The sequence below is a fragment of the Chrysochloris asiatica genome, unplaced genomic scaffold, assembly GCF_000296735.1.
Source record: "Chrysochloris asiatica unplaced genomic scaffold, ChrAsi1.0 scaffold00007, whole genome shotgun sequence".
In the NCBI taxonomy this organism is placed as follows: Eukaryota; Metazoa; Chordata; class Mammalia; order Afrosoricida; family Chrysochloridae; genus Chrysochloris; species Chrysochloris asiatica.
Genome location: NW_006408525.1, coordinates 23,309,254 through 23,334,263, shown reverse-complemented (window position 1 = coordinate 23,334,263; position 25,010 = coordinate 23,309,254). Strand labels below are relative to the sequence as shown.

At 40.4% G+C, this 25,010-nt stretch overlaps 1 protein-coding gene across 1 annotated transcript; it reads left to right on the top strand.

Annotated features, from left to right (window-relative positions):
* The first annotated feature begins 438 nt into the window (after positions 1–438).
* On the top strand, positions 439–23,946 carry KPNB1 (karyopherin (importin) beta 1). The gene is made up of 22 exons (XM_006832525.1): positions 439–797; positions 903–961; positions 3,143–3,325; positions 6,993–7,193; positions 8,801–8,953; positions 9,913–9,972; positions 10,511–10,600; positions 10,958–11,068; positions 12,473–12,574; positions 13,551–13,775; positions 14,554–14,745; positions 15,226–15,356; positions 16,416–16,563; positions 16,895–16,966; positions 18,645–18,789; positions 19,898–19,980; positions 20,441–20,548; positions 21,052–21,195; positions 21,286–21,391; positions 21,881–21,995; positions 22,640–22,801; positions 23,676–23,946. Coding segments are annotated over exons 1-22 (2,631 nt in total). The 5' UTR covers positions 439–757; the 3' UTR covers positions 23,677–23,946.
* Positions 23,947–25,010: the final 1,064 nt, after the last annotated feature.

The following is a 25,010-nucleotide window of genomic DNA, read 5'->3' as shown; positions in this document are numbered from 1 at the left end:
ACCCGAGCCCGAACTCCTCTCCCCAGTTCTCCCGGGCACCCAAGCCTATCAACGTCTCGTATCTCAGCCAATCATCCAGGATCGGGGGTCTTGCCTTTGGCCCATCCTCCTCTAAACGCTCAGCCAGTCTGAGCTCACAGCCTTTGCCAAGCCAACCCAATCAGAAGCCGGCTCAAACCTGCCCCACCTCAACCTCCCTTCCCTCTACCAATCCGTGTACCCCATTCCTCTGCCTGCCCAACCAACCCGGGCCTTGAAGCCAGCTAGCGAATCGGCGCAGGGCGGCCCTTCAACGCTGACCACCGGGCCAATTGGGGATCCCGCGTGGCCACGGTGACAGCCAATCGACAAGGAGCGCGGTGCCGCCGCGGAGAGGTCCGGCCCGAATATCCCTCCGCCTCTCTCACTCCCTCCCTCTCCCTCCCTGCGAGCCGCCGTTCACTTACTGCCTTCCTTCCTTCTTTCTCCCTCCGCCACCAGAGCACCAGCCGCGCTCTGAGCTGGCCCCGGGGTCCCTCCCCCACCGCTAGAGGAGCAGCTGCCGCCGCAGCCAGCAGCAAATTAGGAGGGAGGGAGGAAGGAAGGAAGGGGGTCAGAGCGACTAGCAAAAGGGAGCCGGTGAATGGGCTTGTGGTGACCCCCGCCCCCCACCCCACCCTCCCTTCCCACCCGACCCCCAACCCCCAGCCCCAGTTAGAGTCGCCGAACGAGAGGCCGGACCGTCGTCTTAGAAGGAGTCGCGGCCACCATCTCCGCCATGGAGCTGATCACTATTCTCGAGAAGACCGTGTCTCCCGGTAGGACGCGAGGGCCGGGGGTCGGGCTGAGGTGATTGGAGTTGGGGGGAGGGGTGGCCCTGGCCCCTCTGACCCTGTCCCCTTGCCTACTTTCCCACTCCCTAGATCGGCTGGAACTGGAAGCGGCGCAGAAGTTCCTGGAGCGTGCGGCCGTAGAGAATCTGGTGCGTGCCACCCCACTGTCCCCCATCCCGCCGTCTACCCATGCCCTGCGTCCGGGGCCTTCCCGCCCTCCGGGAGGCCCAGGCCTTGGGAACCCACCCCGCCCCAGCCCGTCCCCCTCCCCCCCCAGCCTGGTCCAACCTAACCCCGCCATCGAGAAGCCGGTGGGTGTGTCCCGCCCCGGGCCCCGGCGGCTGGCCAATGGCGCGCCGCGCCGGGGGGACTGCCGCCCAATCGCCGCGCGGCCTGAGGGCGGCGGTGCGGCGGGAGGGAGAAAGAGGGAGGAAAGGGAAGTTAGGTTGCACGGCACTGCGTGTTCAGCAAGAGTGGGGGTGGGGGAGCCGGGCCTAGGGGGCCATGTGGAAGCTCCGAACCTAGCTGCTAGCCCGGTTCTGACCCGGACTAGTTTCTCCTGCATGTGCTATGGCCTTCGTGCCTCTGTCTACTTATTTCTTAGAGCTCAGCCCTTTTCTACCTTCCTTGGTGTCTGCTTATGGCTAGAGCTGGCACCCGAATGCCTCTTAACCCATCCGATGAATATTTCTCCCGGCTCTTCCTAACCTGGGGTCTTTTTTTTTTTTTTTAAAACCACGCTAAGCTAAGCAGAGACTTGATAACGGGGATTTGCACTCAGCCGACAGGCTGGAGCTCATCCTTGAGATCTGGCCTATTTCCTGATGAAATCACAGAGGAAAGTTATTCGTTTGACATGTTCTCAAATTTAAAAAGCAGTGAAAATCAGTCCATAGGCATCTAAAGACTGGTGGACTGAATAAAATTTGGGATTCCACAACCCATGTGCCAGTTCCATCACTCGGTTTGTCCTCTCCTGTTGTGGGAAGGGTGGTTGGTACTTGACATCTTTTGAGAGGTAACGTGTAGACATCACTATAACAAAATGTATTCCTTTGAAATATCTAGGCAAAATAAATGTAAGAGACAGGGTTTACTGTATCTAGATTGCCTTTGGATGATTTTTTTCCTTGTTGATCTTAAAAGTGACAGCTTGTACTGTCTTTTTTACCCTTATTTTTGCCTGGGAAAGATTTTTCCCAGTAGACTAATAACATATCTATGTTATGCATATTCCTGTTTCTGCTAATTTGCAAGAGGCCTTGTATTCTGAAACCATATTTATTGGTATAAACTTACTTAGGCTTTTAGAATTGAAGGTACTTATCAGTACTTGTTAGTGGTATTAAACTATATGCTTTTGACTTTTTCTGTACACTTTTCCATTTGGACAGCTGCTTTTTTGGAGAAGGAAGTATGTGTGTGTGAGGATCTTTAAACAAAGAGGGAGTAGCTTTTGAAACCTGTACATGATATAAGATTGAGTGTACTGTTCAGAGCTCACTGTCTTATGTTCAGTGTACAGCCTTGCCCAAAAGTTGAGATTTGTTGAGTGTGTTAACTGGTGGCTAGCTCTGGTAGCGCAGTGGTTACGAATCAGGCTGCGAACCTTAAGGTCAGCTATTCTGTGGGAGAAAGATGAGGCTTTCTGCTCCGGTAAAGATTTACAGCCTTGGAAACCCTGTACAGGTTCGCTGTGGGTCTGAATCGACTCAACAGCACTTAACAAGTATGAGTACAAAATAACAAAACCAGTTTCTTGGGAACAACTTGTCTTGCCCTTTCTTATCTTTTCATTTTAACTTTCTAAATATCATACTTCATTTTAAATCTGTTTTTTCCATTGGTCTCCTTTTTTAAAAAGTATTTTTTTTCTTTCAAGATTGCTTACTTTCTGTAAGTTCAAAAGTTACCCTCAGTATCATGTTTTCAGACTAAGATTTGTTCTGTTTGTTTTTAAAGAAAACAGTTTTGCTTTCTACCCTGCCATAATTTACTCATTCATTCAATAAATATTTATTGAATGCTACCCACTGTTGTTGGTGTTTGGGACATTTTAGTATATACCACATTGCTAAATTTGCTTTAATCTGGAGATTTCATGTAACAATTTGGAATTAAGATAGTTTTTGATAAGAAAATCTGCAACTTATAAATTATGTTTAAAACTTCATGGTAAGATGAATGAGGATGGGAATTTCTGGGACATCTATGATTTTTGTCCTAAAATAAAATTAGATTTTTCTCATTGACTTAGTGCTTATAACCTAGCCTCAGTTGGTGAATTTCTCAAGGGATGTTTTTTCATTCCCATGTACCTCTCTTAACAGCCCACTTTCCTTGTGGAACTGTCCAGAGTGCTGGCAAATCCAGGAAACAGTCAAGTTGCTAGAGTTGCAGCTGGTCTACAAATCAAGAACTCTTTGACATCAAAGGATCCAGACATCAAGGCACAATATCAGCAGAGATGGCTTGCTATTGATGCTAATGCTCGACAGGAAGTCAAGAATTATGTAAGTAACTTTCCTCTCTGGTCCTATTGCCTAGGAATAAGAAACATGTTTGGGTTTTTTGTCATTTGCATGGAATTGAGTTGGCGGGATGGGTTTCTGAGATGTAGACTTCACTTCAAGAAACTGTATATGATTAAACCTTTCTCCTTTCAGCTTGTTCCATTTCCATTAATGAACTGGAGTTTTTAAAAGATAACTAATGTGGATTGCATTCCTTTGGGGATCTTTGATTAGCTACCAGAATTGATAATTAAAAGAGTTTGTAGAGACTCTTTTTTGGTTATATTGCTTTGGGAACAAGAAATATATGTCGTTTTTTTTGTTTGTTTGTATTTTTGTCATCTGAGCCCTGGTGTTAACATTGTACTATGCAAGCACCAGACTGCTGACTGCAGGGTCAGCAGTTCAAGTCCATGAGCCATTCTTGACACATTTGATAACTCATATAGGGTTGCTATGAGTCAGACCTGACTCAGCGGCACACAACAATAGAAACTTTTTGGTGAATTAGAGATAAAAATTGGTTGTTCCCAAACTGTAGATCAGAATCACTTAGATAATTTGTTGTTAATATTGCAGATCCAAGCTCCTTCCAGAGCTTCTGATTTGGTAGGTTTTAGAGTGAGACCCAGGAATATTTTGAAAATGGTTTTCCCAAATGATTCTTCCACCGTTCAGTTTCTAACGCTCAGTGAACTTCTGCTATGGATAATTTTCTTTCCTTTGGTGGTTCATGCATAGTACTATGTAGAGCCACAGGGAAATTAAATGATCATTAAGGCCTTTGAAAGGCCAAAGAGTTCGCAAAATAGGATTGTGGCATTTTAATGGTGTTTTGATTTACTTAGCAAATTATGAAAAACTTTCTTAGAAACACCTGACTTATTCAAGACAAAAAGAAGAGTGAGATATGAGTTTCCCAATATTTGCAGAAAACTAAATGTTTGTTTCTTTATAGCTTGTTCTTGAGACTTTCTACAATTGTAGTTGTTAAGTGCCAATGAGTTGATGATCCTATAACGACCCTTTATAGGATGTCCGAGGAGTGTCTGGTGAGCTTGAACCGCTGACTTTGTGGTTCAAACTGACCTTGCAATCCAGTGCATTAACTCACATTGAACTCCAAATGCATAATCCTAGGTGATGCTAAGAATAAGAAGTCCATATATGGAAAGGTTAAAAAACAGGTGAGATAATATACTGACCTGTACTGTAGGAATAGGGAGCAGTCCTATGATAAGTACTGGACTGCTACCACAAGATCTGCAGTTCAAGCCTGCCCTCCACTCCAAGGGAGAAAGATGAGGCTGTCTGCTCCTGCAAAAATGTAAAAGCCTCAGAAGCCCTATGCAAGGTCGTTAACTTGGTGGCACTTAGCAACAATACATTACAGGGAATAGGTATAAAGGGTAGGGGATTAAATTTAACATCTGTTGGTCTATGGTATTTGAGGGGAGGCCAACAGGGGATTATTATGGGTGTATATGTGCAGGTCAAGGTTATGCACTGTACTTGACATTTCCTAATTCTAAGTGTCAGCATTAGGTAAATTTGTAACCCTTAAGGTAATGACTTCTGTCTAGTTAGGTACCTCCTGCCGGCTCTAGTTTTGCTTATTTCCTGTCTTCCTCGGAATATGTATGGCCATTTCTTTCCACATAGGGACTGCGTATGTAATAGCATTACTACCCCTTCCTCTCAGCAATTTGATATAAATGAAATTTATTCCATCATCATGATGGATGCCCATTTGATTTTTCATTTCCCCTCAAATTACGTAATAATATAAGACAAAATGGAAACAGTAATTGGCTCCATTTTCTTTTTGACACATCATTCTTAACACCAAAATTGTTTAAACTTCAATCAAACTTTATATAAGCATGATTGAATCTTTGTACATGAAAAACTTCAGTTATCTTGGCCTTTGTTTTCCTTTAACACTAAGTGTCTTTGAGAATCACTTTAAAGGCAGAAAGGTAAATATAGAATAGGATTTGAGTGTAAAGATGCCCTGGCCTGAGAGAGACTATTAGTTAAACCTGGATTAAAATGTGTTCGGCCATTGCCACTTTAGACATTTCACATCATGTTTTTGACATATAGTTTTTGTTAAAATTCTTCTTCTAGTTTTGCTAGTCCTAGAATCATAATCTTCATTTTGAATCAGTCATAGCGGTTTGTTGTTGAGCCAAGCTGGTGGTGGGTGGGCAGGGATGATGACATACTATGTAAAGGGGAAAGACGGTAAGGTAACTATTAGCTACTAGTTAAGATACCTATTAGCTACTAGTTGGAAAACTGGATACTAAATGACCTGGCCTGGCCAACAGAGCTGACCTGAATATTTGGCAGCTACTCTTTGTCCTGTGTCTATGCCACAGTTAACTGCTTGCCTTTTGAGTGGACTGATGATTCTTCATGAGTTCATTGACTGAATTCACTAATGGTAATGATTAACCCTGAGTCAATTGTGGCTTCATCCGTATTCGTACCCGTGCCTTTACCCTTTATGTAAATGCTTATAGGGGTGTAGAGTTGCCATTTCAAATTAGACACGTTTAATAACAAGACATTCTACTTTTAATTAGCATATCTAACTAGTTCAGATTATCTGTTGATAGAAGGGAGAACAGTTATTGGGTACTTGGGCAAACAGAACTAATCCTTTAAGATTTTAAATTAAGGAATAATTCTTGGGTGTTGGTAACATCAGTAACTTTGTTTCTGCATTTAGTGATGTTGTTACTTGATCGAAGCCTTTTTATGTATTAGACCCACCTGAAGGCCACATGGTGGTGGTGGTTATGTGCTGTAAAATCAGTTCCTACTTACAGTGACCCTGTATTGGGTTTCTAAGGCTGTAAAATTTACGGGAGTTTAAAATCTCATGTTTCTCCTGTGGAACCGGTGGTAGTTTCAAACTGCTGGCCCTGAGAGTAGCACCCCAACTCAACCTCTATGGTTGGCTTCATTCTATAGAGTCCCTGATTTCTGGCCACAAAACGCGGCTTAAGACTTTGGCCATCCTTCCCTTAAAATCACCAAGAAAGACTGGAAGTTGAATTTTGCCACCAACCTCCCACTGCCTTTTAATACTACCTCCCTATACTGTTAATTTCCTGCCTTGGGTTGAAGTGAGAGGCTTTGAGAATTTTATTTGGAAGCAAGAATGGTTGATTTTCTTTTTAAGGCAGTGTGGATGGTGGTCATGCTGAGGCTGGCTCTTTTCTATGACTGACTATATACTGCATATGCCTTTTTTACTTTAAAAAATCTCATTTGCTAAGAATTTAAGTGAAGTTGATGTGTTGGTTTAGTGTTTTCGAGGAGCGGCTTGGTGGGTTTGAACCACTGACCTTGTGGTTATCATTCCAGTGCTTATCCTACAGCGCCACACCAGGACCTTAGTGGGTGGTTGGTTATGTGCCATGGAGTTGATTCCGACTCAGCAATCCTGCATCTTGTTTCTGAGGCTATAAAGCCGTATCTTTCTCCCACAGAATAGCTGGTAGTTTTGAACTGCTGACCTTGAACCTAGCAGCCCAACTCATAACCACTATGCTATCAGAGCTACTTCCTATGTGGGGTAGTAGGCAAAATATATTCAAACAGTGGTAGAAATGTATATATTTTGTCTTTGTCGTTTTTTTTTTTTTTTGGTCAGGTTTTGCAGACTTTGGGCACAGAAACCTACCGGCCTAGTTCTGCCTCTCAGTGTGTGGCTGGTATTGCTTGTGCAGAGATCCCAGTGAACCAGTGGCCAGAACTCATTCCTCAGCTGGTGACCAATGTCACAAACCCCAACAGCACGGAGCACATGAAAGAGTCGACATTGGAAGCTATTGGTTACATTTGCCAAGATATAGTAAGTATCTGTCTGATGTGTACCGAACTCCTATACCTCTGGTTCCCTCTCATGACGTACTTAGTATTAGGATTGCTTTTTATCATTTGGTGCCATTGAGTTGGAACCAATTCATTGCGACTTCTTGCACAACAGAATGAAACATTGCCTGGTCCTGTATCAACCTCACAGGTTGCAGTGAGCCCATTGCTGCTGCTACTGTGCCAGTCCATCTAGCTAAGGGTCTTCCTCTTTTTCACTGACCCTCCACTTTACTAAGCATGGTGTTCTTCTCCAGGGACTGGTCCCTCCTGATACTATGTTTTGACGTATAAGAGATGAAGTCTGGCCATCCTGACTTTTTGGCTGTGCTTCTTCTAATACAGATTTTTTTAATTTGTCCTTCCAGCATTCCATGGTAATTTTAATATTCTCTTCCAACACCATAACTCAAATGCATCATTCCTTCTATGGTCTTCTTTCTTCATTGTCCAACTTTGACATATTTGCTCTTTAACGCTTTAATCTTGATGTTATTTATTGGTCCAGTGGTGAGGGGTTTTGTTTTTTTTTACGCTGAGGTACAACCATACTGAAGGCAGTGGTCTTTGATCTTCACCTTCAGCAAGCAAGGTTGTATCATCTGCATAGCACAGATTATTAATGAGTCTCCAATCTGGTGCCATGTTCTTCATGTAATCCAGCTTCTCGAATTATTTGCTCAGCATACGAATTGAATAAGTATGGTGAAAGAATACAACCCTCACGCACACCTTTCCTGATTTTAAACCATTCGTTGTTCCCTTGTTCTGTTCAAATGACTGCCTCTTGGTCTAAGTACAGGTTCCTCAGGAACACGATTATGTGTTCCAGAATAGAACAGTTTACAATATTTACCTTTTATTCACTTTAACTCATTCCTTCCTGTGTCTTCACTGTCTTTTTTCCTCTGCCACACTCCCTTTGTATTTTGCTTTTCCTATTACCCAAGTTAACATGTGTCTACCCTGTAGTCAGTGAGTAATTCTCCCTTTCCTCCCACTCCTGGTAACTGTCATAGAATGTTTCTTTTATCCAGAAAACCTTAACTTTTTACAACAGTGGTCTCATGCAATATTTGTCTTTTTGTGATATTTATGCCCAGCTTTCATATGCATATGAGTTTATTGAAAATGCCATGGCTTGGATCAGGTGCATCTTAGTCCTCAAACTGACATCTTTACTCTTAAGCACTGCAATAAGGGATTATCACAATAAAGGAAGTCATGCCAAATTTTTTGGTTTCCCAGTGCATATAAGTTATGTTTATGTTATGCTGTAGTTTATTAAGTGTGCAGTGGCTTTAAAAAGTTTGAATTATTGTGAGAATGACCAAAATGTGACACACACACAAAGTGAGTTCATCTGTTGGAAAAATGATGCTAATAAACTTGCTCAACGCAGAGTGGCCACAGACTGTCAGTTTGTTAACAATGCTCTATTTGTGAAGCAGAATAAGCTGAGGAATGCATCTGTCCCTAAGTGGAAATGTGTCAGAAAATCGGAAGAAGTTAGATTACTCCCTCAAGATTACATCTTTCAAAGGTCTGATGATAAATTATATCACCATACTTTTCTGCTTATTCCAGGACCCAGAGCAGCTACAGGATAAATCCAATGAAATTCTGACTGCCATAATCCAGGGAATGAGAAAAGAAGAGCCTAGTAATAATGTGAAGCTGGCAGCTACAAATGCACTCCTAAACTCATTGGAGTTCACCAAAGCAAACTTTGACAAAGAGGTATGTTTCTTTTGACAAAAAAGTTCAGAGAGTAGGAAACAAAGGATTGATGTGGATTATTTTTTTCCTTTTATTTGAAATTAAAAGAAAGTATTGTCCTATTTAAAAACATTCAATTCCATTCTAATAGGGGATTTGTATTACTGGAGACATGGCCATGAAAGTAGGTGCTTGCCATTTCTCCTCAGGCTCTTGGGCATAAAGTGATTTAAAAAGCTTAGGAATTTTCCTTTTGTACTTCAGAGTATGGTTGTGCTTTGGATTTAAAAAATACAGAATTTAGCCTGTTTTATATCTCTTTAGGAAGGTGCTCTTAATAAAAGTTTTGCTAAAAGCATGAGATTCTGGGCTTTCCTGTACTCACCACATTTGATATGGTTTGGCGTCTCTCATTGAACAGAATTCGTTTCTGAAATACAGCCAGGTTTTTGCATTCTTTTACATTTTAGATACCCTGTACACGTTGGGTATTTTGTTGTTTGAACAATTTTATTAAACCTTTTGGCCTACATTTTCCTGTCTCTTTCCTCCTGAAGTCTTGTTGATGGAGGTCATTTTGGAGATTAAAAGATTAGGGACCTCTTTAGAGGGCAGGTCACACAGCAGATTGTTGTTAAGTGCTGTTGAGTTGATTCTGACCCATAGCGACCCTGTATAGGATTTCTGAGGAGAAGCTGGTGAGCTTGAACCGCCGACCTTTCAGTTCAAACAAACGGCTTTGCAGTCTGGCGCATTAACCCACAGCGCCACACCAGCACTCCTCATATAGTAGATTGTTGGGAGTAAATCCTTTTTTAATGCCATTGTTGTTTTTAGGAAAAGCAACTTGGTGGTTTGTTCCAGGTAGGGTTGTGTGGGACCCAAGGGCGAGAGAGATTCTCTGTGTCGAGAGTGTAGCAGTCTTCATATGGATAGTTGATACTCCCCTAATTCTCTGTATGTATTTATTCTTCCTGCAGTCTGAGAGGCACTTTATTATGCAGGTGGTTTGTGAAGCCACGCAGTGTCCAGATACAAGGGTAAGTACCAAGTCATATGAAAAATCCTAATCTTTTCTAGGAAATGCCAGCTCTAAGAAGTAGTTAGAAATAGTAGGAATCAGTTGTCTTCAGAAAAAGGATATTAATTTAATATTAAGTTTTCCTCCCACATATTCAAGAAGAATAAAAATCAATACTTGCTGCAAAGTAGCCATAATGCAAAGTTTTGTTCCTCTTAAAAAAGATTTGGAGGAGAAATGTTTTCTGATGAATTTTGCTACTTAATTGCAATAAGTTGTAGCAATTGAAAAGACTTTGGTGGTGTTGTAGACTAAACCTTGCCCTTTAAGCCTGTGAGATGAGAGTAACATCTTAAGCTGTGCCATTGACTCTGGGCACTTGAAAGCAAAACAAAGGGGAAGGGGGATAATTACATAGAAAAGGAGGAGAGAGAAAAAGTTGAAGATAATTTCTAGGGAAATAACATATAACCTATGTGTGCCTCAGTTGACTTTAGGTAACCATCCATTTTTGTTATTAACTTTCAGTTAACTTTTGAATTAATTATTTATAAAAGGTACGAGTGGCTGCTTTACAGAATCTGGTGAAGATAATGTCCTTGTATTATCAATACATGGAGACATATATGGGTCCTGCTCTTTTTGCTGTAAGTATTTATATTTTATATGACTTGAGTATGTAGTTAATTGCAAAATCTATCATTCTTAATTGCTGTTTTGTTGATTCTGTGATTTTTTATTAATTTTTTTTGGACTGGATATTAGGAAATAGAGGAAATTCCCTTGTGTCTGAATGTTACTTTTAAGCTCATCAGTGACATGCCAAGAAAACTTGTGCTATTAAATAATGTTTTTTAAAATTCTGTTTCCTATTTCTGCCTTTCATTTCAGACCTAGCTTTCATAAGTCTGCAATTTGGAAGTTGGATATCTATGGTTAAAGAGGGCCTCTAACTTGAACGAGTATTTATTTGGGCCTGGGGTGTCATATCTTTTCTCTTTAAGATCACAATTGAAGCAATGAAAAGTGACATTGATGAGGTGGCACTACAAGGAATTGAATTCTGGTCCAATGTCTGTGATGAGGAAATGGATTTGGCCATTGAGGCTTCAGAGGTGAGCCTGGGAGAAAAGGACGGGTATTGGGGAGAGCCTTAATGCTTAGTGGGCTCAGGGATGGGACTCATCTCCTTTGTGAATGTTTCTGTTGTTGGGAAAGCTTTCATTCTGACGGGGCTTTGAGAATGTCTCCATTTACAGACATTTCTGCCAGCCAAAACCCCTCTTAGGGAATTTTGATTAATAAATAATAAAGCATCCCATATGTTTTTGCTGATCAGCTGTTATAGATGTCGTAGAATTGGTTCTGATTCTGTGTATAACAGAACAAAACACTGCCTGCCCCATCCTCATAATTGTTGTTTGAGGCTACTGATACAGCCACTGTGTCACTCTGTGTCATTGAGGGTCTTTATTTTTAAAAAAAAATGCATGAGACATCTTGCCATCTCTGCTTCTAAGGAGCATTCTGGCTGTACTACTTCCAAGACAGATTTATTGTTTTTTTCAGGCAGCCCATGGTACTTCAGTATTCTTTACCAATACCATAATTCAAGTGTATTTAATACTTTTTTTTCTCTGATCGTCCTTATTGTCCAGCTTTACCATGGTTTGAGTCTGTCTTGTTGTTGTTGTTAAGCGCCATCAAGTTGGTTCTGACTGATTGCTTACCCAGTATAGGGTTTCTGAGGAGCGGCTGATGGTTTTGAACCATGGACCTTGCAGTTAGCAGTCCAGTTCTTCTACAACGTCACACCAGGAGGATGGCTTCTTGTAAATACTGATTTTATTCGTGTGAACACTAGGGGGCAGCAGGCTATCAGTTTAAGGCGGTGACACCAGATGCAGAATTATTTCCTGTGTGAAGATACAGTGCAAATTTAGGGTGTATAGTGTGGCACTGTGGATTAATAAGCCAGATTGCAAAGCAGTTTGAACTGCAAGCTCGGCGATTCAAGCTCACCAGCTGTTTCTTGGAAGCCCTATGGGTCACTATGGGCCAGAACCGACTCGAGGGCAATTAAACAACAACAACAACTGCTATTTTATTTATTAACTCTCCTGAAAGAATCAGATAAAGAGGAAAGGGATTGGTTCTGTACTTGAAGTCTTTGGACCCAAGTTTTGTTTTCAAGTCTTTATGCACTTCAGAAACACAAGTAAATTTGGTGTTTCTCTTGAACCAGTGATTATTTAGATGACAGCTTGCTAGTATGTATTTCAAATCTTGTGAGAAAATAATGTAATTCTTAAAATTGCCTTGGTCCATAAGGTAGATTTAGATGTAAAATAGTCTTATGAAAGTAGACCAAAAATGAGCACCTCCAAAGATCACAGTGAATGTTGTTTTTTCATGTCTGCTGTGGATCCCCTTGCCAGCTCCAGTGGTATGTCTTTATTTTCATAGCATATCTTCTGTTGTATATTTGCTGTTGTCCAGTTTGCTGTGTTTTTCTTTAGGCAGCAGAACAAGGACGGCCCCCTGAGCACACCAGCAAGTTTTATGCTAAGGGAGCACTGCAGTACCTGGTTCCAATCCTCACTCAGACACTAACTAAACAGGTGAGTTTATAGCTAGGAAGGCTATAAAACTTTACAAGGGCTGAACAGTTTTAGTGAAAACACTTGATACCACATCAAGAAAACTATTTGGTATTCTGTTATAGATGGCTCAGGGACAGCTTAGACTCTTGATTTCTTTGTGAAGGAAAATTGAATCTGAACATTCCAGATATATCTTGATTAGGAATGAGCCACACGCACTGCTCTGATTTCCTCAGTGCATTGTGTTTCAAACACGCACGTAGTATAAAGTTCAGTGAAGAAAGGTTAGGGAAACAAATATTTATCCTATTTTTATATGTTCATAACATATATATATGTGTATATATGTATATATGTGTATATATTTATACATTTGAAATATTATGGTTGGATACAAGTTATTTTGGTTGCAGTTGTTTTCTTCATCTTATATAACAGTTTTTCTTGGTTTGGTGTTTTTGGTTTTGCTTAACAATGAAAAGGATCTTTTTGCTACCTCACACCTTTTGTGGTATGATGGAAATATTTCCAAAGAGCCAGTCCTCTGAGGAAACACTGTTGATGACTTTGAGCACTGAAATGTCTTTGTACGCAGGAGTATTAATTTGTACATGGCTCTTTCAATATAGCCATCTCAAAATAACTAGGGATGTATTTGAAATGGATTGAGCGATCGCTGAAATGTCTGTCTCTTCCATCATGTTTTCAGTTGCTATATTTATGTTTGACTTTACCGTCTTCACTTTAATATGTTTTTTCGGTTTTTTGAAACAGCCCAGGCAGACATTCTAAGGTTGAATGACCTTAAAGGTTGATGATACACTTGAATTATAATTTAAGGGAAGTCTGAGTGGAATCTTTTTTTTTCTTTGTAAATTTTTTCATTTCTCCAAAACAGCGTACTAAAGACATTTGGGAGTAGTCAGAGGACAACTTTCTGAGGTGAAATAGGTTGTTGAACAAAAACTTAATTAGTACCACATTTTTGCACCAGGACGAAAATGATGATGATGATGACTGGAACCCCTGCAAAGCAGCAGGAGTGTGTCTCATGCTTCTGGCCACCTGCTGTGAAGATGACATCGTCCCGCATGTCCTCCCCTTTATTAAAGAACACATTAAGAACCCTGATTGGCGGTACCGGGATGCGGCAGTGATGGCTTTCGGCTGTATCTTGGAGGGACCAGAGCCCAGTCAGCTCAAACCACTAGTTATACAGGTGAAGTCAAGGGAGTTTTCAGAATGGAAAGTCGGGCTGGCTATTGCTTACTTAACTTTTTGCTTAACAGTGTGCCTTTTAAAAATCGTTTGTAAATAATCATTCACAAAGGTTATTTCTGGATAGTTATAAGTCATTAGACCTAGGAACTTGAAAAATGCAGGCAGAAAAGGCCAAAAAAAATAGTCACTTAATCTCATTACTCAGGGATAACCCTTTTAACTCTTGGTATTTATTCTTTCAGCTTTTTGCTGTATGCAACAGAATGGAGATACTGTGTGCAAATAGTCCTAACAGTTTTTGTTTTTTCTTCCTTAGCAATATAAGCTTTTTTTTTCTTTCTTTCTATTTTTTAATGATAACACTATTCCACTCTTTGAATATAACATTTATGTAGTAAAAATCCCCTATGAGAATGTTGTATTTGTTTTTCTATTATGCCTGACAGAAGAGTCCATTATGATAGAGTTCAGAGCATATGAAGCTCCAGATGCCACCAAAGCTGTATCCTAGGAATTCTGTCTGATTCATTGAGTATAAACTATTGAAAGCATTCACACCGAACTCTTTACAGACCAGGGATTTGATGAGGACTTTTTCACTTCGCTTACTATTATAGTTTGCTATTTTTAAACGACATCTTTTTAAAACTCTGACGGTATCTTGATAATGCATTACATTAAAACCCACCCATCAGAATTTACTCTTTTGAGGTAATAAGCAGCATGAATTTTAACCTTCATTTTGCTTTGCTAATAACTCTGGTTTCTATTTCCAGGCAATGCCTACCCTAATAGAATTAATGAAAGACCCCAGTGTTGTTGTTCGAGATACAACTGCATGGACTGTGGGCAGAATTTGTGAACTGCTTCCTGAAGCTGCCATCAATGATGTCTACTTGGCTCCCCTGATGCAGTGTCTGATTGAGGGCCTTAGTGCTGAACCTAGAGTGGCTTCAAATGTGTGCTGGGTAAGGAATGTTCTTCCTGGTGAGACAAGGAGCCTAACTAAGTTGTTGGCAAGAAAGTAGTAGGGGATGTGGGAGAGAAATGGGTACACCTTCCTGAAAGGCTTTTTCCGATTGGTTTATTTGTAATTTCTTCCATTGAAATGTGGCCATGAGCCAGTGGGAGCTTTTGACTCATGGTGACTGGTTCCCGAACCACTTACAAGCTAACTTAGTTGGGGAGCTCTTTGGATTTCATTTTCTTGAGTTGCTTGGGGGCAAGATATTTGGATTAAGGTAGACAGTTGCTGGCTACAAAAATAGCCATTGCTGAGAAGGGCAAGAGGGAGACAAGGGTAGGTGGTAAGTTGGGGATTCAACTAGCAACGATTTATCTTTAGGTTAATTGGAAAGGAACACTGTCTAAGATACCTTATGAAACCATGAGTTGACTGTGGAATGGGATACTTGTCTTGACTAATGTTAAGTCTTCCTGACTTTAAGGCTTTCTCCAGTCTGGCTGAAGCTGCTTATGAAGCTGCAGATGTAGCTGATGATCAGGAAGAACCAGCTACCTATTGTTTGTCCTCTTCATTTGAACTCATAGTTCAGAAGCTGCTGGAGACCACAGATAGGTAACTGGTATTTCACAGAATTGGATGGTGGAGTTGCATCTAGCTCCTATTGCCTTCTGTGGGGGGAATATTTAGCCTAATCAAAAATAGAATGAAATACAGGATTAGTCTGTTTGCAGTTTAAGTCTGAAAATCGTCTCTGGTCATCACTGCTTTATAGTTACCTTGTAGAGAGTAGTTGATTTTATGATGTTGACAGTCAGTGTCAGTATTTAGTTATGGTGTAAGAAAAATGCTAATGCTCATAATGAGTTTGGAGTCCTTGTGTGGTACTGTGGGTTAATGCACTTGACTGCAAAGTCAACTTGAATCGCAAGGTCAGTGGTTCAAGCTCACCAGCTGCTCCTCGGAAAACCTATGCAGAGTTGCTATGGATCGTAACTGACTCAATAGCACTAACCAACAACAAAATTATAAGTTTCATTGTCACACCAGTTTAGTAACCGCCATTTTACATTGTTGCATGAGGAACTTGGTATCACATAGTTAACAAATGGAGCTTTTAAACTGCAAAGGACTATGTTGTTGTTGTTAAGTGCCATCGAGTTGGTTCTGATCCATAGCGACTCTGTATAAGGTTCCCAAGAAGCGGCTGGTGAGCTTGAACTGCCAACCTTGTGGTTCAAACTAGCCTTGTAGTCCAGTGCAGGGACTATGCGGTGGGGATAATCTTTATTGACCAAAATCATATTCTGATTTTATGTGAGTGAAACATAAAAAGCCATGAGCAAAGTAAACCACCAGGATCTTCCATGCTTAATTAAAGTTCATCTCCACAGCTCTATTCAGGAGTGTATGCAAAGACATTTCCTACAGATGAATGAAGCAAATTGTGGTGTCTTTTTTTTCCCCTTGTAATTTTAGTGCATTTCCAAAAGGGCTTTTCTGAATTTTAACCTGGTCTGAAGAACATAATGAGAACAGTTATTGATTCTTGTCACATTCCAAACCAGATCTTATAGCCACATGTTTCTGGGTTATTCTCAGTGACACATTAAGAACTTCTAGCCTTTCTCCTCAGTTGAGGCTCTAAGGTGTTTTTCTGTTGGCTGCTTCTAGGCCTGATGGACATCAGAACAACCTGAGGAGTGCTGCCTATGAATCTCTGATGGAAATTGTGAAAAACAGTGCCAAGGACTGCTACCCTGCAGTTCAGAAAACAACTTTGGTCATCATGGAGCGACTGCAGCAAGTGCTTCAGATGGAGGTGAGGCTTATGCCATTCTTGGCTATTGGTGGTAAGACTTCTGATGTAGAGCTCTGGTTTCAAGGTGGTCTCTCTTTGAAGCTGAAGTATGTATTTTATTAGATGACAAGGCTTCTACAAAACATGGCAACTTGACATTGTGTTGCTCTTCCATTTATACATAATACCATACACACCATTTGCTTTTTGTTTACTTTTGTATGCTGTATCAATAAAATTAATTTAGTAGTCCCAGCAAACTTAGCAGAAATGGAGGTTTATATATATGTAAAACCCTTTTAGAAAGCTTCACGTAGAGCACTATGGTTGATTTTCTTTTCTTCTTTTACAGTCACATATTCAGAGCACATCTGATAGGATCCAGTTCAATGACCTTCAGTCTTTACTCTGCGCAACTCTTCAGGTATAGTGGAGCTTTGTTAAGTGCTTGAGTCTCGGTTCCAACTCATCGTGTCCCTGTGTAGGGTTTTCAAGAAGCAACTGGTGAGACTGAACCTCAGGCCTTGTGGTAGCTGTTCAGTGCATATCCAACAGCTCCACACCAAGACTCTAAGCTGGAGCCTTAACACTTAGTATCTCTGGGAAAGAGATAGTCCATAGCTCAGAATAACCAGTTCATGTACACATGTTGTTGTTGTGAAGTGCCGTCGAGTCAGTTCCAACCCATAGCGACCCTGTATAGGGTTTCTGAGGAGCAGCTGGTGAGCTTGAACCGCCAACCTTGCAGTTCAGAGGGCTTTGCAGTCTGGCACATTAACCCACAGTGCCACGCCAGGACATGTACACACAGATCTCTTGAAGTGGTTTTCAAAAGGTTTGGGTCTGTGACTGGGAGAATAATTTCTTATGGCACCAGAAAGACCCAATTTATTTCTTGGTTTTCTAGGATTATTATCCATTTTAAATCTTTCATTTTCATTAGATTGTTCAAGCCTAAACTCCAGTCAGTTTGATTCCCAGCTATGGTTCATTCTGATAATAATACAGCTTTGATTTCTACCTTCATCTTTTGAAAAGAATATTTGCCTTTTGAAAGCCTTATTGTAATTTACATAATTTATATTCATTGATTGTTTAGCTGTGCCTACTCCCCTGGGTGTTGCAAACAGTTAATGTGGTTGGTTGCTAGCCCAAAGGTTAGTGGTGCAAGCCTACCCAGAGATGCCTTAAAAGAAAGGCCTGGTCATGTACTTCTGAAAAATCTGCTATTGACAACCATTTGGAGCACAGTTCTTCTCTTGGATACATGGGGTCACCATAAGTCAGAATCTGTCTACAGCCACTATTTTTTAAGTGCTTACAGTAGACTTTCTTAGACTTATAAAAATAAAATAAGATTGCACTTCTCATTCATGAAATAGTTGAGCTATTCCTGTTTAAACTTGAGAACAGGAAAATCTTAGACCTTATTGTCTGAAGCCTGTAGGCGCTAAATTTTTGTGTATTCACTGATCCTGAGTAGATCTTTCTTGTGAGTTCCCTTCCCAACTTGATAGCAATCTTTTTTTGTTTGTTTGTTTTTAAATGGGCAGTAGTACTTTTAAAAGCATAAATATTAATAGATTATTCCTTTTCCATCAGACAAAATACAGAAATGATCCAGTAACAGCATTTGAAACAAATGAAAGGATGAGGAGGGAAATTTGGGAAATATGAATTGAGTTGAAAGCAGTTGGGCTTAACTTTTACCAAGATTATTTCTTGACCAATATCTTTAAATAAGATAATTTTATTTTTTGTTTTATGACTAAGAACTCAGTATAACATGGCCTTCTTTAAAATAGAAATAATTCAACTGTCATTCCATAAGAATGGAGTATGGATACTACTAATGGATTTATTGGTCAGACATAGTGAATTGCGGAGGAGATGGCTCTGCACCAGGGAGGATCATCTCGTTCTCACTTGGGGAATAGAAGATATATTTAAGAGACTTTAAGATGCAGATGATTTACACTCTCAGAGTTCTTGAGTATTTTAGTCCTTTCCAAAATAAGACAATTAAGAGACTTGAAGAGAATGGTATAGTGTTCTGATTGAAGGGTTTGGAACCTACAGATCCTGAACTGTTTATTTCACAGAATGTTCTCCGGAAAGTGCAGCATCAAGATGCTTTGCAGATCTCTGATGTGGTCATGGCTTCCTTGTTACGGATGTTCCAGAGCACAGCTGGGTCTGGAGTAGTGCAAGAGGATGCCTTGATGGCAGTTAGCACATTGGTGGAAGGTCAGTGGACCTGAATCAGAGAATACCTTTAGATTGTAGCAGTTTTAAATGCCTTGAAGAATTTTTGACCACCAAAAGCATATTCTTTAATTTACTGGGCCATGAGTCTGTTCAGAATTGGATTGGATTTAGGGGTAGTTTGTATAACTGCCTTGGCCACTCTGCTAGAAGTAAGTAGGGAGCCAGTTTGGAATTTAAGATAGGCAGTGTGTTTTGGTGTGAAAACTATTACCACTGTAATGCTCATCTGCCTCTTCTCTCTGAAGTCTGCTTGCTTCATTGGGATTTGGATGGAAGAAGCAAAGCTTTCTCTCTTTTTTATTTTCTTGATTTTTACTTTGGCTCCTCCGAGTTCAGGTTGCAGTTCTTAGGAATCAGGTTGACACATGGTGGGCTACGTGGGGTGGAATGAAAATAGAAAAAGTTCAAGGAAATAAATCATTTTCTGATTATTACATGTCTGACTATGTGAAATTGCTTTGGGGAATTCAGGCATATCTGACTGAAGGCTTTTTGAAAGCCCATTAAGGGGCACTTAAGTAATCTGAAACTGCTTCTTAAGGGGTGGCCTGTAAGGTGTATTACTAAAGACCATTACCTGAGGACCAACTCTTTCAGAATACAGAGCATATGTCCAACTGGTCTGTCACTGAAGTCATTTTATCTTCCAGAATAGCTGGTTTGAATATGAAGTCCACACTGCATTTCCTGGCAATGGTTTGGAAAAATCTTTGATGTGATTGTCTAGGGACCTTGTTTTCAAGGTCCTCCAGAGAGGATGTTACGATCAGATGAGGGGTTTGGGTGGACAAGAGATGGTAGTGTTCCTGGCTCATCCAATTCAAATTAACCTTGATATTCCTTGAGGAGTGTACTAAGTTGCATTGGCCAGAACGAAACCCTGTTCTGTAGAGAGTTAGCATTATTTCTAGGATGTAAGAATTAGGTCCTTCAGCAGTTACAGAGTTGACTTAATCTTAGACAGTTTTAATACCTTGATGATGGGATCTGTTGAGTAGAGTGAATACCTTTGGGGAGAGTTAGGATATCTGCTCACCTACATGATAGTTGTGATGCTGTCATTAGCTAATAGTTTGTTTTATTACAGTGTTGGGTGGTGAATTCCTAAAATACATGGAGGCTTTTAAACCCTTCCTGGGCATTGGACTGAAAAATTATGCTGAGTATCAGGTAGGATATGCTCTTGAAATAATACAGTTATATTCTTATTCATACCTGTTAGTCACTGTACCATAGACAAATCAGGTTTCTGTAGCAAGGGAGTTCTTCCCAATTATTAGCTGCTTTATTTGTTGCCCTGAGCAACTAACTAAACTGGAAGTCATCTGTGAACAGCAGGATGTTGGATGCTCCAGATACAGGAGCACAAGATGGCTGGTTGCCTAGGCAGTAGTCCTGTAGAACTGTGTTGCTGGTACCCTAAAGAGCCAGGCATCTTTTTCTTTAACTACCTGCCTCTACTGTACATGGTGAATATTGGGCTTTCTTGGTGATTCCTTGATTATTTCCAGTTCTCTTCCTGCCATATTGGATGTTCTCTTCTTTGACTAATAGCATTAAGTGATAAGACCAGCAGCTAGGTAAAAATAATGCCTTCTCTTTGGAAGATTAGTCCCTTGATTCTTTGCAGGTTTGTTTGGCAGCTGTGGGCTTAGTGGGAGACTTATGCCGTGCCCTGCAGTCCAACATCTTACCTTTTTGTGATGAGGTGATGCAGCTGCTACTGGAAAATTTGGGGGTGAGTGTCTGCACATCTAGTTAAGCAGTTTTCAAAGCATGATCAGTTGAAAGACGGTTAAACCTTAAGATCTATGTCAGGGGAGCAAGTTCCCAAAACATTGGCTGTGGACATACCAAGAAAAGAATTAGTAACTTTCACAGGCTGATGCTAAAGTAAGGTTGCAAAGCTAATTAAAGTAATATAAAAAAACACAGAGAGAGGAAAAAGTAAATATGTAACGGTTCTATCCAGAGGTAAATACCATGAATTTTTGTGTAGACTGCCAGGTTTGCTACTTAACTTGTATTCTATGAAGCAAGTCATTGGATTCAAGCTTTAGTCTTTTTTTTTTTTGTGGGAATAACAGTACTGGTGCTAGTATATTCTAAGAATTAAAATGAGGCTTACATGGAATGATTACAAGTTGTAAATAATATTAATATGTTATAAATAAATATTTTTGTGTGTTTATGGATGACTCAATAAATTTGTACTATTAATTTTCTTGTTTTCCTTGTCAGAATGAGAATGTCCATAGGTCTGTGAAGCCACAGATTCTGTCAGTGTTTGGTGACATTGCCCTTGCTATTGGTGGAGAGTTTAAAAAATACCTTGAGGTAGTATTAAATACTCTTCAGCAGGCCTCCCAAGCCCAGGTGGACAAGGTATGTTGATCTGTAAGTCCAACTTTAATTAGGATTTTTGACAAGCATACAGTCAAATGTGAATGCGATTTTATTTTTTGTCTCTTACAGTCAGACTATGACATGGTGGATTATCTGAATGAGCTAAGGGAAGGCTGTTTGGAAGCATATACTGGAATCGTCCAGGGATTGAAGGGTGATCAAGAGAACGTACACCGTTGAGTATACAACCCAATTTATTTAGTAGTCCATTGGCCAAATGGGCTGTGACTTTTCATTCTATACCTCATTTATAAATTAGCACCCGTGGCTTAAAGAAGGAGGAAGGAGGAGCCAATGCCCTAATGAAGAGAGTAGCTATGTCTGGGGGTATGGAACTATTTACTGTTCTTTCCTCTTTGTCCCACATATCTGGAGCTTTGTAGAGGAGTAAGACCTGATTAGGCTGTTGGAAAAGGTTAGGGCAGAAATACTAGTTGCTGTTTGCAGCCAGCTAGGAGTAGCGCTTGTTGAGCTCCAGTGGGACTGGATTAGAGGACTCAGAATCAGAAGTCCATATTACTTGTTTTGTTATTGTTGTTAAGTGTCAAGTCAGTTCTGACTCATAATGATCCTGTATAGGGTTTCTGAGTAGGAGTTTTGAAGAGGGATATAGTTTTGCGAAATGTGGGACAACTTTGTGAAACTTTCTTTTTTTCTTTTATAGCTGATGTGATGCTGGTCCAGCCCAGAGTAGAATTTATTCTGTCTTTCATTGACCACATTGCTGGAGATGAGGATCATACAGATGGAGTAGTAGCTTGTGCTGCTGGACTGATAGGGTAGGTTATATCCTACTTCCAAGAACTGAGTAAACTGTCTCATGGAAAATGAGAAAATACGTAGTAGATAATTCTGAGAGGATCCTGAATGGCAGTAACCCACCTCTATAGCACTGAAGACCAGTGTTATGATGTATATAGAGCTAACATGTCTTATTTTGTGATACACTATAGATCTTAGCTTTAGCCTTGTTTCAGACCTTCCAGATCTCTATAATTTCCTTTAAACTCTTCAGGAAATAAATTCTCAGAGGTATAGAAGAAGTATCTGATCTATCTTCATATCATATTCTGATGTTGGTCAACAAATTGCCTCTGTTTATCCTCTATTGAGGGTTTCTGAGGCATCATTAGAAGAAAGAAAGAACATTGGTTTTGAGGAGCTCAAAGACCTGGGTTCTAGTATAGATTTTATCATGAAATAGCTGTGCAACCTTGGGTAAGTTATTAACTACCTTTGTAGACCGCCTCATGTTAGTTGAAAGAAGGCATTTTAAGACTTGTATATCTACCTCTAGAGCTTTCAGCTTATAATATGAGGTAAATACTAAGAAACCCATAGTTGGTTAGCACTGATTTGGAAAACTAAACAGATGATACTGGTTTGGGGCCAGGACCTTATTTTCTGTGTTTGTATTGCACAGGGATTTATGTACAGCATTTGGGAAAGATGTACTGAAATTAGTAGAAGCTAGGCCCATGATCCATGAACTGTTAACTGAAGGACGGAGATCAAAGACTAACAAAGCAAAAACCCTTGCTACATGGGCAACAAAAGAACTGAGGAAACTTAAGAACCAAGCTTGGTAAGAGCTTGTATTTACTGCTTCTTGCTTCTTTCTTGTGGAAGAGGTGTGTTTTCTTTAGGCTTCTCTGGTGGTTTGCTTGAATACCCCATATTGGTTCTTTAGCCATGGAAGAGTCAAACAACCTCAATTTTTTCCTTGAGCCCAATATTTAATCTTCATGGTGATGAAGCGTGGTGGTGGTTACGTGCTGTGGAAGTCAGTTCCAACTCATAGCCATCCCGCATAGGGTTTCTGAGGCTGTAGATCTTTACTGGAGCCGAACGCCTTAATTTTCTCTGGCAGAACCACTGGTGGTTTTGAACTGCTGACCATAAGATTAGCAGCCCGATTCGTAACCACTATGATACCAGAGCTCCTTATTGAGATCCTCAGATCATGCTGAATCCTAATAATATCACTGATAATGAATGACATTCCCCATAGTTCTCTTTTCTGCCTTTTCACTTTCCACTCCTTTTCTCTTTCTCATACTGTTTCTTTATTGCAATGCTTTTGGAAGTTACTTGACTCGGTAGAAAATAAGCTAAGTTGCCTGACTCCCTACTTTGCAGTATAGTTTGGTTGTTTTTCCCTTCATGCCCACTCTGTCATCTTACTCCACAGATCTTAGCAAAACTGGCTGCTTTGAATTTTATCTTGTATAATTTCCTTTCTGTTCTCCTATAATGTAGATATTAACAATGGCAGGTAGATGGCATATAGAAGAGGAGACAAGACTGTTCTTGAATAGTTGATAGTCAAATTATTTTTAGACCTTGATATGTTAAGTGCCGTCAAGTCCATGTTTAATTGTAGGAACCTGAAGGGTGTTGGGCTCTGCTCGGTGGTAATTGTGATCTCACAGATTGACTTTTTCCCCATCTGTTTTTAGATCTGTTACCATTGGGATGATAACCTGAGACCCCCACTGGAAATCTCCAATCTTTTGAAAAACCCGGAAGTGAGGAGTGTGCACGGATGCTGAATGTTTGGGAATGAGAGGATGAGTGAGTGAGGCTTGAAAACACACCACATTGAAATCCTGCCACAGCAGTCGCCGCAGCTACCAACAGCAGCGCTGTTAGTGAGCTAAGTAAGCACTGACTTCGTAGACTACCATCACATCGGCCATCTTGGAAAAGAGAAAAATGATGGATTTACTTGCTTAAACAAAAAAGGAAGAAAGCTCTCTCTTCCCAGGAGAGGCTAGAACTAGCTTTTCTATCATGTGGCCAGTGCTGAGTGGAATGACTGGATTGGGAGAGGAGGGACTGGGTTCAGCTGTGGTGCTTTGTTGTAAAAGGCAGCCTGGCCTTTGCTACTGATAAAGATGGAGCCTGGGTCTCAAGCCCACCTTCAGTGTACCTTTGCCACACAGTACTGTGCACGTGCTGGCTAAAAGGAGAGTGAGGGATTCTTTTCAGTCTGAGAATGAGTGTGTGTGAGTGAGGCGGTATGGTATCCACATTCTCAACTTCAAGTCATTGCAGTTTCTTTTTCCCAAAAAAAAAAAAAAAAAAGAAAAAAGGTTAGATGTTGCATTTCATAAAACTAACCGAAGTTCTGTCTACTGATGCAGCACAAGAGATGTTAAAAAAAAAAAAAAGGAAAGACGCTCTTTAGGGGTTTTTGTTGGCTTTTAATTATTATTATCTTTTAGGGAAAACACTGGTGAATGGTCAGAACTCCCATCCTATATTTTCATCAAGGCGCCTTTCCTAATAATAAGGTTCAACTGTGAATGTAGAAGTGGGGTGGGGGGGGGGGAGAAAAAGAAAACTCTGGAGTTAGAGGATATAGAAAAAAAAGATACAGTTGTTACAAATAAAGAATACAGACTTCAGAAACAACAAAGTCACAACCCAAAAGTTAGAAATGCTCAGAATTGGCAGCAGAAAAGGAAAGCTCTCTCCTTAACTTGTATTGTGGCAGTCTGAACGCCCCCTGAAAATTGTGCCAAAGAGTTTTGGAAAATACACAAAAAAGTACACACGCACACACACGCACACACATACATACATGAGCAAACTTCAGGTAACTTTTGGATTGCGAACAAAGATAAATTTAATGTTCAATCTGATAAAATAACCATTTGGAAACTGCTTGGCCTTCTGTTCTTTTTTATTTGATTGACTACAATGAGGTATTGGTCTCTTGCTGCACTTCAAAACCAACTAATCAACAAAACAAAAAGATATATAGATATACATACATACATATATATATA

Bases quoted from the DNA above. Each gene is read 5' to 3' on its own strand.
- KPNB1 (XM_006832525.1), top strand. From the start codon at position 758: ATGGAGCTGATCACTATTCTCGAGAAGACCGTGTCTCCCG. The intron at 3,326-6,992 runs GTAAGTAACTTT...TTTTTTGGTCAG, and splicing joins GACAGGAAGTCAAGAATTAT to GTTTTGCAGACTTTGGGCAC. The intron at 19,981-20,440 runs GTAGGATATGCT...GATTCTTTGCAG, and splicing joins AAAATTATGCTGAGTATCAG to GTTTGTTTGGCAGCTGTGGG.